The following is a 12,599-nucleotide window of genomic DNA, read 5'->3' on the forward strand; positions in this document are numbered from 1 at the left end:
TATAGTCTTCACCTTTTTTTAAATTTTCTTTCTAAGCTTAATTTAGCAAATGAAAGCCAAGAAAAATGCAATACATGCAGACAGGTTTATCTTTACTGATTGACCAAAGGTTTTGCATAATGTCACACATTTTGGCCATCAAAGATGTATTTTATCCCACTAATTTAAGTCAAAGTCCAGTTGTACATCCTACTATAGGTGGTGAGAAGAGCATTACAGTATACCTCTGGCCAGATTATACATAAATACTCGGATTTCCATTCAGGACTGTAAAATGTGTATTGTCCAAAAAAGATAAAGACAGTCTGCTGAGAGACAGAGTGGTTTACTACAGTGTTTCTTAACCATAGGGCTGGGGCCTCCTGTTGGGCCACGAGCACCATTGGAGGGCCGCTAGAAAACATGTTTCTCAGGTGTGGTCCGAAACGGCCACAGTGGTACTCAGTTGTAATAAACTCTTACACCACTTGTGGCAGTACTTATAATATCAAACACAGCTAAAGGGTTAAAAAGTCACGGAGAACTTTAAGCGCAAAAAAATATGACTAAAGTGATGACGCTGTATTTTCATTTGCACTTACATTTTATTGACAGTTTAGTTAAGAAACACATTCATAATTTAATAATTTAGTTAGAATGTATTTGTTTTAGCAGGGTGTAATTGCAATTTATTTAATTGTTCATCTATTTTTATGAGTCTTTTCATTTGCAGTAAATTTGATTGGTATTTATTTTTGTAAATCAGTCTAAACCTTGATAGTCTTTGTGATAAACAAATACTTTAATATCCTTTGACTAGGTTTATTCTGTTAAACTGTAAGTAGGCTAGATATAATTATTGAATATAATTAATATCATGAGTAGATTACTAATCCATTAATGTTTGAGTGGGTCCTTGGCCCCTTCGGAGTGGAAAAATTGAGCCCTGAGGTCAAAAAAGTTAAGAACTCCTGGTTTACTAGACCCAGTGCTGTGGATAAACCATGTTTCTAATTTGCATCTCTACCTTTCTCCAGTACATTATCACATCCTGGCAATCAGACAGTATTTAGTTTTGTTTTTTTCCACCTTGGAGGATAGGCTTTGCTGAATGCCATATTTTCTTTGTGTGTCCTTTCTCTCCTCAGGCAGCCATATAGCCTTGCCTTATTCTCCAAATATCAGCCTTAAATTATTGACACAGATTCTGGAGGGGATAAAGATCAGCCATGACCTTCTCACCTTCCAAGCTATTCACGAGAAAGCAAAAGCGCTCGGTCACACTCCTGCAATGAAACCCAAAAAGGGCGACGGCAAAGAGCCTCATGTTTGAGCTCAGCACACATCTTTTTACCTCGTATTCCTCTGCTTCGATGAGCAGCTTGGCCGTGGCGATACGAGACTCGTACGGTGGGATCTCGTTCTGTGAGACGGGAAAGGAAAAGACAACATCATGTGGTGAGTGTTTACACAAGCATGGTTGCTGCGCGATTATGGCAAGATCCAATTTCAAGGTACAGGGGGTTCTGTGGCCACGTGGTTGTTAATCACAGGGAACATGACAGCGGTCGCAGTTGGGATCAAGCTGCTGTGGAAGATAAGGGACACAACGGCGACGCTGTAACCAGCACTGATTTATCCAATCATCGTAGCTCATTTGCTTAATTTATGTATGCAAACTCAGGTCACATTAAAAGAAAGACTTCTATTTTTGATACCTCTTTATCACACTCGTTGAAGTTGTACTCCTTTTGAAATATGTTGTCCAACGTTACCTTCACTTGCCCTCTTCATGCACAACACACAAAAGATTTCATGGGTTGGAAAAAATATCTTCTACTACTTTTTTATCTCTGAGGTTGTCCTTGTTTTTGTGCTGGCGGCAAAGCATCGCTGTAACAATCCTGTTAGTCCAAAGTGTTTTATATATAAACGTGAATCATCTCAGCGCCGGCTGATGTTAGCAATGGCGCCAAGCCTGCATCCAACTCACCTGCACATCTTCTCCGAGGCTGGCGGAAGCTGCGGTACGTTCGTGGGTGGGCAACCACAGTCGGACACTCTTCAACAAGTATTCTTTGCCTTCCTGAAAGCGAAATGGGTCATTAAAAATAGGTGCAGATATGCACTTAATATTGACGTATTAAAATGTACGATGATTAACATTTTTGTTTTTAATTGCTCAAATAAAAGTTATTAATAGAATGAAAAATTGATGGGTTAGTTTTAACTATAGTGTATAGAGGAGTGCCATTAGATTTGTGGTTGCTGGATGTGGGATCCTGACAAATGTCTGGAACCAGCCTGCCCCCTATAGTTAAGAAACTATTATTTCAGTTAAGTTCAGTTTATTTATTTATATATCATGTTTAAAAATAACCCCCAGTTGGTCAAAGTGCTGTAGAGACATAAGAAACCATTTGCAACAGGTTTAATTCAACGACTTACACATTATGGGCAAAATTATTGAGACAAAATTCACACATAAAAAAGGCTCACAAGAAATTGCTAGTCTGGCCCATCTATGATCTGAACTTTGATATCTTTATTTACAACAAAGAAGACCCTGTTATGGTAATTGTTATGGTGTTATATCCATCCATCCATTTTCTACCGCTTATTCCCTTTTGGGGTCGCGGGGGGCGCTGGCGCTTATCTCAGCTACAATCGGGCAGAAGGCGGGGTACACCCTGGAAAAGTCGCCACCTCATCACAGGGCCAACACAGATAGACAGACAACTAATTATATTCCGTTTCAATTAAAGTCATTGTTGCAAGGTGTTCATTGACTGCTCCCCTCACCTCCCAGGGGGTGAACAAGGGGATGGGTCAAATCCTTAGGACAAATCTCACCACACCTAGTTTGTGTGTGACAATCATTGGTACTTTAACTTAAGTAGAGCACCGTCTTCTACAGGCGCCCACACATGTCGCCGTTTTTATAACCGTCTTTCATTTAGGTGCTAACTTTTATGACAAGAGACCAGATAATTAAATTATAACATTATACTATTGTGATGTGTGTTTACTTGTACGGTACATCAAGTTTTCCTCTTATTACTTATTATATGTAAAATTTAAAGTTTAAAAATGAAAAGGTGTACAAAGGGATACAGGTTTGTGAAACCTTGAAAAGACCACATATTAAGGATTACATGACTTTTCACTCTATGTGCGATGGCTTCACCTCGCTCCTGAAATAATGTATTTTTGAACAATTCAACAGGGGAATTGAAATTTAGAGTGCAGATGCTGGCTTCATGGGTTACATATTGAATGATGCGATAAACAACAGTAAAGTTGAGTTGAGTGAGTTTATTTCGAACATGCAAGCATCCAACATGAGACAGCACAATTTCCAGTTTTCTCTTTTCAACAGAGGAAACACAAAAACTCAACATTTCAGGAACATTTTTTTTCATTAGTTTCCATGGTTAACTATCTCATTATCGGATAATTGCGTAACCTCAAAGATCTGCCTGATAATTATCATTCCTATCGACATGGCCATCCGCTGATTGATGGCATACAATTCAATTGGCTAAGAATAATTAGCTCAGCATATTCCTGCTTTAATGTGGTGCTAATTAATTTCAAATATATTTGTGTATGTGTGTACATGGGTGTGTGTGTGTGTGTGTGTGTGTGTGTGTGTGTGTGTGTGTGCGCTGACCTTATTTTTCTCTGTACTGAACAGGTAGCTGGCCATGAGCTGTAGGGCTTCAGGGTTGTCAGGGTGATACTGTAACGCTCTCTCAATTAACTCTTTGCACTTGTCAGCGGCTCCCTCCTCCATGCTGCACACCGAGACAACTCATTAAACAAAGCTGAGACATCAAATATGTCACGAGTCAAACTATGTTCTCAATTACCAGAGATCCGTCAGGTAAATCTCTGCAACGGAGCAGTACGCCACGCTCGCATCCTTCCTTGTCGGGCGTTCAGGGTCCTCACCGGCAGGTGCTGCAGCTTCAGCCTGGGCCTGAAAAAAAAAATTATTTTTAGATACACAGCAATGTGGAAAAGATGTATTTGTTGAACCAATGGTTTAATGACCATGGACTCAGTATAGTTATGGGTCTGATACTATCTAAATGTACTGGATTCAATACGAAAAGCATTATAGCACAGTAGTTTTCAAACACATAGAGACAAGTGTCAATTAATTAAGCGCTGTAGGCCTGCATGATTTTGGCCAAAAACAATAATCTGATTTTTTTCACTGAAAACCGGTTTTCGATAATTATTTTTTGGGGGGGGGGCTACAAAATACAACATATTTAATGACAAGTTTTTGTGCCTTTGTTATTAGTATCAACGTTTAATCTTTTCTTCTAATCCCATGTATTTTTGCTTTTTGTTTCATCTTTTAATGTTTTTTTTAGTGCATTTCATTTGAAATTCCCCCGGGTTTACTTATTTTACGAAAGAGGCAAACTGTCACCACATGATAGAATATTGTCTCTAAACTCTGTCTTTCTCACACTGGTTGGGTTTTACGCTTCTGGAGGATGTTTTTGTATGCTATGCACGGCGGCGTTAATGCATACACACTAGGCTTGTGGGGGCATATCTCTGCTCTCCCTCACGTTGCAAATACTCCCATCTTTTGTGACCACTTTTATGGGAGTACCGGATAAATGCATGACACAAGACACATTCCTCTTTTTCATTTACTACCGCAAAAAAATATATAGTATATTGGTAACACAGGCGTGTGTGGGGAGCGCTATATATCTATCGAGACAATTCAAAGGAAGGAGGAGTCTACTCTACAGCCTGGAGGTGCCAGACATGATTGAGTGGAAATTTGATTTGACATTTTATTTTATTTTTTAAACATAGTCCTAATTAGATAATTCAGTTACAATTTATAATCGATTATTTGTGCAACCCAAAAGTTGATGTGATGTTAGCTGTGTGGTGTTACTTTACATGCAAAAAAGAGAAAAGACAAACTGTAACTTCTGCGGTGCGAGTGTCTCATTGGCGGGAGCAAAATTAGACATTACAACACCACAAATGTGATCAAACATTTGCAAACCCATGCAGAGTTATTACAGTCAACTAGTGCTAAGAAAGCTGAGCCTGGGCAAGAGTCATTCAATCTACTGCCATATTGGTAGATTTTTTTGTGAACATTCAGTAAGTGTAAAAAGTGAGAGCCTCAAATATTATCCATGGAAAGAAGAACCGACTGACAGTTGAGGAGCCTGAATTTTTATGAAAAACAATCTGCCCCTCATGTTGAACTGACTACGTTTATTTTTAGAATTGCGAGTGTCTACGGAGAGCATCTATTGGTTCCCACTGTACATTATTACTATGAGTGAAAAGTATGGGCATTTTTTCCGAATCTCAGCACATAACACAAATATAACATGAATATTCTTTTATAATTTTAAGAATATGGCCAGAGTTTGCCCTATTCACTCTCAGGGCAACACAGAGATGCAAAATGCATGCTTTTATTATCATCAAACTGTATTACTAGTCGTGCAGATGATTGCAATGCTCTGCTTTTCGGTCTTCCTAAAAAAATAGTGCATCCCTCCAAATACTTCAAAATTCTGCTGCACATATCCGGACAAAGACCAGAAGGCGGGCCCACATCACACAGGTGTTATAATGACTGCATTGGCTCCTTGTTTTTTTTAGGATTTTTCTTCTTATGGTTTATACATGCTTTTATGGTATTGGGTCTTCTTATCTTTCCAATTTGCTTTTAACCTACGAACCCTCATGGACCATGGGATCCTCCGGCACTAGTCTCCTAATTATTCAAATAGTCCGGACACAGACTTATGGGAGGGCATCTTTCCACTATTATGGCCTCCAAACAGCTTGCAGGAGGACCTCGAAGCTGCAGAAAATGTTCATGTTTTTAAAGCAGGCTTAAGACCCACCTTTTTGATTTGGCTTTTATTTAAAGGGGTCATATTAACATTATTTTTTGACATTTAAAACACTTCATTGTGGTCTACAGAAAATGTAATGTGGTTCTTAAGTCAACAATTTGGTTAAATTACGTTTTACAGACCATCACCAAACCGCTTTCTGACCGTTTTTTCAGGATGCCCCATTTTGTGGGTGGTCTTGTTAACGTGTCTCCACTTCGACTACATCAGCCAAGTTGTTGTTTATAGTGCTTCCCTATAGTCTACTGACATATTAAGCTCAAACTATACGCTATTTTGTATTAGAAATGGCAACAGTGGTGGATGCATGTCACGTATGAGCCACTCTGCTCCACAACAAAAGGATAAAGATAAAGAAGGAACTTCTTGACTAAAATGTTAAAATACAATGGCAAACACGCGCAAGGCTCTTCAGGTAAAACGTTACCATACATGGGGATATCAGATGACGTCACCAAAGGGAAAAATGTCATAAATTGGCCAAATTTCAAACCATTCGTTTGGAGGAAGGCGAGATTGTTTTATAGATATCTGCGCCATGCCACTAAGGTTTGATATCAATTGTTGGGGACCAAAGCAAATGCCAAATACACAAAAAGAAGTACCAACAGGTAAGAAAAGTTGTTTTTGCATAATAACTCACTTTTAATATGTTTTAATTTTGCTTGAAGTCATTTAAACTTTACTATTTATTTGTGTTATTTATGCTATTTTTATTTATTATATATTTATATACACTGTACATATATTTATATCTTCATATTTTTTACCCATATTATATCCTTTATTCCTAATCATTGTTCTTACTATGAATGGGAATTGAAAACCGGTTCTGAGTCAGAACCAGTTCCCTGTGTTTTAATTCTTTGGAATCGCTTGTAATTTTTCAAACGATTCTCCTTAACTACCTCGGCAGGCGAGGATAACATTGGACATTATTAGACAATGTGCGTTATGCGGTGAGACAGTTTAGAGACAATATTCCAACACTGTACATGTTTTATTAGTTCTACTTTCCAGCGTTCCCCAAAAGGGATTTGTGTCAGCATCAGGATCTATATGTTTTTCCTAGTTCATCTTTAGATGCATTTATTGATATGTGTGTGTGTGTGTGTGTGTGAGCTTGTGAGAGCCTGTGACTGATGATGGATGGTGGAGGTGGCTCATCCTAGCATTGTTTTTAAGTCTGTAAAGCAGTTTGTGTTGCATTTATTTTAAGTGGGCAAACCACTTTATAAGTAAAGTTTGATTTGATTTTTTATGAGTGTGGTGATCAATCAAAAATGCTTTTAAAAGATACATGCATCTAGAGTTTAACAAAAGAAAAAGTCACAAATGGGATTGTACTAGTCGCTTTTCTACCTTCAAGGTACTCAAAATGCGTTGACACTATTACCACATTCTTGATGACGCATTATCACGAAAAACTGCGGGTTCAGTATTTTGCTCAAGGAGACTTTAACTTCGTCACAGGGGTACTGAGGAACAAATCCACAACCATCGTGTTGGGGGCCAATCACTATCACATGAGGCATGCTGAAACAGCAATATACACAGACTTAACAGGTTTCTAGGAGCCTATACTGAGCAAAATATATGCATACATTAAAAATATGTAACTATAACAAGAAATGAAGAAACAAAGGTAGATATCGGGATTGGATTGGTATCGGTCGATATGCAATGTTGCAGTATTGGTATCAGACAAGGAGAAGTGTTATTGAGCTATCCCTAATAACCATGCACAGTATTACCTCTCAACAGTAACTACAACATGTTGATCATGTCATCAATGTTTGTCTATCAGTAAGTTAAAGGGATAATTCCTGTTTTTTGGGAGATGACAAACAGGAGGGTGATGCAATTCGGACCATGGAAAACCATTCCTCAATCTCCAACTCTATTCAGAGCCTCATCAAAATGTTATGGTTTCTTACTTGACCCAAGTACTACCCTTTTACAAGCAAAAGCAAATGTATACCTATTTAAAAATATTTATAATAGTCTTTGTCATAAATACATTATCATTATTACATACTGTACTGTACATACCATATTTTTCGGATTATAAATCGCTCCGGAGTATACGTCGCACCGGCCGAAAATGCATAATAAAGAAGGAAAAAAACACATATACGTCGCACTGGAATTTAAGTCGCATTTTTGGGAGAAATTTATTTGATAAAATCCAACACCAAGAATAGACATTAGAAAGGCAATTTAAAATAAATAAAGAATAGTGAACAACAGGCTGAATAAGTGTACGTTATATGACGCATAAATAACCAACGGAGAACGTGCCTGGTATGTTAATGTAACATATTATGGTAAGAGTCATTCAAATAACTATAACATAAAGAACGTACTATATCTTTACCAAACAATCTGTCACTCCTAATCGATAAATCAGATGAAATCTTCTTTCTCGACGTCGCTTCTAAACAACTCTGCCAACTCCAAAAGGTATGCGCCGCTTGCTCTTGTCGTTTTCTGCTGCATATTTCACTACGTCCAGCTTCCTTTTTGGTGTTATTTTCTTTCAGCCCGTCTCCGTTTTTATAAGTTACCGCCAACGTAGAAATTATCTATTTTAATAGCTACGGCAGTAGCATATAGCATAAAACAGTTAGCATCCCATGACCCACAATGCACTTCTGCCATGACCCTCCCTCGCCGAATTCTTTTTGGTTGACGTGTGTGTGACGATTGCTGACATTTTCTTCGTCTCTTCCGCGAATGTGTTAATAATTTCACACATAAATCGCTCTGGAGTATGAAAAAAAATGTGATTTATAATCCGAAAAATACGGTAAGTATGAACCACCACAACTGATTAGATTAGATGATACTTTTTTGACATGTCTCATAAACATTTAAAAAAGTAGATGGCATCATAACCATGACACTGCTTCTCAACACACCTCATATGTTACTGGTCTGCCAGAGAACAAAACATAGCAACTTGTTAATTTAGCGTCATTGTTGCTATACACGAGTATTCAGACCCCTTAAGATTGTCTTTCACAAAATATATATATATCCATAATCTTAATGAGAAATAGGTGCTAAAAGCCTTTCACCCCACTCCATTCAAAAAAAGCAACATAAGAAAGTCCAAAAACATTTCTGAACATTTTTATTTTGCTGTTAATGATTTTTGCTCGCAATGGCCAATTATGAAAACTAGAATAGCATTTGGAGAGCGCAGAGCTCGGCCAGGCCCCATTTCCCAATAGTAAAAAATCCTTTTACAAAATATTCAATAGACAGTGATCCGGATCACGCCAAAATTGTAATGAATTGTTCCTTATTTCATTTCTGATATTTCCTGAAATTGTAATCAAAGTCTGCACAAACCTTTCTGAATTATGTAATGCAGAATACAATAAACAAAGCGCACCCTCTTGTCAGTCATCCACTCTCTACGTGTCTGTGAGTGGTTCCAGGGCTGCTGGGATACGGACACTGAGAAGTTGAGGCACATAATGTAAATTTAAAGTAACATAGCAGAGATTATCTGGATCAGCCCTAAACCCTAATCACCAATTCCTTATCCCATTTTGGACATTAACTCACAGTTTCATTATGTTTCTAATTAACGGACAAACAAACCTCAACAAATTATACAACCTCCTGGTCGGCCTTTTCCAATATCAAATTTTGCTGGACAGCGTATTGCCCCAAATATTATTGTCAGCATTATTGTTGAGACCAAATTCAACACTGATGTAATAATAAATTAACAATAATAATAATATTGCAAGTATCCCTCTCAAACGAAATAAACCTGTATTTCTCTTTGGGATTTTTGTACCATTGTAATTGAAAGGTCAAAAGTGTTGAATTATCATAAGTAAACAAAAATAAAATACTGTTATCGAAAATGTAACTTCAATATATATTGAACACCTTGAAGTGCAGTTTTTCCCCAGTTGTAAAAACTGGGTTGAGTTATTAGTTTGATTGATTGATTGAAACTTTTATTAGTAGATTGCACAGTACAGTACATAGTCCGTACAATTGACCACTAAATGGTAACACCTGATTAAGTTTTTCAACTTGTTTAAGTTGGGATCCACGTAGTGCTGCCTTTTTTTGTCGCTATCACTTTCCAACAAAATCGGCAAAATAACTTGCTCAATTATCTGCCCAGGACTACCTCCTGACAAAGAATGAAAAAACTCTAATCCCCACCAATTTTCCCTCCAATTTTTCATGTGTGAGCAAACGCCAAAACTCCTTGAGCATTCAGTGGCGCGTAATGTGAGCGACGGCAGACGTGCACACTGTTATGCGCCTATCTTTTTATCCGATTTTGTGCGCGGCCTAGATTTGCCGTGAGCAGTGTGCAATTGCACAGGCGCGCACCTTAGAGGGAACGTTGTTCACCACCACAGAGGGATGGCAGTCCTGTGGGAAACTGGGTTATATAATGATGTGTACCCAAACATGTATTTTGTATAACTATTTCCTAAAATGTTTTGTATCTCAGTATGTATCATCGTTGTTTAATGCATCAATAATACAGTGCATGAGTGACTGTTTACAATGATTGCAACATTTTAGCAGGGGTGTCAAACATACGGTGCGCGGGAAATCAGGTTTTATCCGACCCGCGGGATGAGTTTGCTAAGTATAAAAATGAGCCGACATTTTTGAATGAAAGAAACTACTGTTCTATATGTGTCCAGTAGATGTCGCAATAGCAATTATTCGTATCTTTGTAGATAATGCTACATATGTAAAAAAAAAAATCAAAATAAACCACGGTAGTGCACCGATCGAGGAAAATTAGCAAATTACATAAATAACATCCTGTAAATTGATTTAATTTTTTTATACTGATAGGTTGAAAATTAACACTATTGAGTTGACTGATGAACATTATCACACAATTTATTCAGAAAGTATAAATAACAACAAATAAAGATGGAATGCTATTAAAAAAACAACAAGATTATGATTTGTACATTTTCAGAATGTACTGGTTCTGTTTTTAAACAAAGAAAAACTAAAGTTGTCTTTATTTTTAAGTTATTGTGCCGCTATTTTACCAGCTGGCAGTATTTTTTTTCACGTGGCCCCCAATCTAAAATGAGTTTGACACCCCTTTAATCACTGTGTTGAATGTTCGTCAGCCTTAATGTAAATCACCTAATGCTGGAGTAATGTATTGCAAGAGCTAAACCCATAAAGTTTATACAAAGCAAATGATGACATACCACACTTTATCTTTTTTTACACAGTACAGGCCAAAAGTTTGGACACACCTTCTCATTTCAATGTGTTTTCTTTATTTTCATGACTATTTACTTAGTAGATTGTCACTGAAGGCATCAAAACTATGACACCTGTGAAGTGAAACCCTTTCAGGTGACTACCTCTTGAAGCTCAATGAGAGAATGCCAAGACTGTGCAAAGCAGTAATCGAAACAAAGGGTGGCTACTTTGAAGAAGCTAGAATATAAAACATTTTTTCAGTTATTTCACCCTTTTTTGTTAAGCATATAACTCCACATGTGTCAATTCATAGTTTTGATGCTTTCAGTGACAATCTACAATGTAAATAGTCATGAAAATAAAGAAAACACATTGAATGAGGTGTGTCCAAACTTTTGGCCTGTACTGTATATCTGATGTTTTCAAGTAGTGTACATGCAGCTTTAGATATATATACCTTCAATATAACGGTGCCATGTGAGATGAAATGGATGATTTATATTAAGGAAAACATGCCTTTATTAGGCTGTGCAGCAACATGGCATGCACCTGACCAAAATAATTGCCACCATTTGTGCCTTCCATTAGAAATGTTGCACATTATTTCTTTATAATATGGTGACTACCCTTGATGTCACATTCTTAAAAAAAACACAGAAACAGTCACTCCATTGATGCTTTAGAAAATCAACAGCACCACCTTGTGAGAATAGAGAATAATGCACTTGCACTTAAATTTAAATCAGTAGGAACTCACAGTGGTTTGTGCTTGTTTGTCCAGTGCAGAGAGCAGGACTTGTATTCCTTTGGTGTAGAAATCTACAGCCTCCTGGCCAGTGTGGCTCTGCCCCAGGTACATGTACTTACTGTGGCCTGTATCAGGGCTCAGCTCCACAGCACGCAGAAAAGCGTTAGTTAGTTAAGGAGCACGAGTTACGACAAGGTATGATGTGCGACAACAACAGATAAAGGATATCCCCTTAGCTTTCAGTGTGTCTCCAAGCTCAGAGGAGATGTGTCCCAGCATTTCAAGAGCCTGCAGGTTGGCGGACTCCAGGTCCAAGGCACGTTGACAGTACAGTCCAGCCATCTCAAAGTCAAAGCTGTCCATGCATTCTTCTGTCTGTGCAACAGAAAGCAGCATGATAAGGTTGACATGAAAAAAAGGACGTTATAGCTATATATACAAACCCCGTTTCCATTTGAGTTGGGAAAATGTGCGAGATGTAAATATGAACGGAATACAATGATTTGCAAATCATTTTCAACCCATATTAAGTTGAATAAGCTACAAAGACAAGATATTTGATGTTCAAACTGATAAACTTTTTTTTTTTTGTAAATAATCATTAACTTTAGAATTTGATGCCAGCAAGACGTGACAAAGAAGTTGGGAAAGGTGGCAATAAATACTGATAAAGTTGAGGAATGCTCATCAAACACTTATTTGGAACATCCCACAGGTGTGCAGGCTAATTGGGA

General features: G+C 37.7%; 1 protein-coding gene across 1 annotated transcript in view; it reads right to left on the minus strand.

Annotated features, from left to right (window-relative positions):
• si:dkey-12j5.1 (uncharacterized) overlaps positions 1 to 12,599 on the minus strand; it is a 128,358-nt gene that overhangs the window by 114,045 nt on the left and 1,714 nt on the right. Inside the window, 5 exon segments of the mRNA XM_061915747.1 lie at positions 1,334 to 1,402; positions 1,973 to 2,065; positions 3,653 to 3,776; positions 3,852 to 3,961; positions 11,875 to 12,240. Coding sequence (XP_061771731.1) covers positions 1,334 to 1,402; positions 1,973 to 2,065; positions 3,653 to 3,776; positions 3,852 to 3,961; positions 11,875 to 12,240 — 762 coding nt within the window.

This window comes from Nerophis ophidion, linkage group LG11 (genome assembly GCF_033978795.1).
Source record: "Nerophis ophidion isolate RoL-2023_Sa linkage group LG11, RoL_Noph_v1.0, whole genome shotgun sequence".
Taxonomy (NCBI): domain Eukaryota; kingdom Metazoa; phylum Chordata; class Actinopteri; order Syngnathiformes; family Syngnathidae; genus Nerophis; species Nerophis ophidion.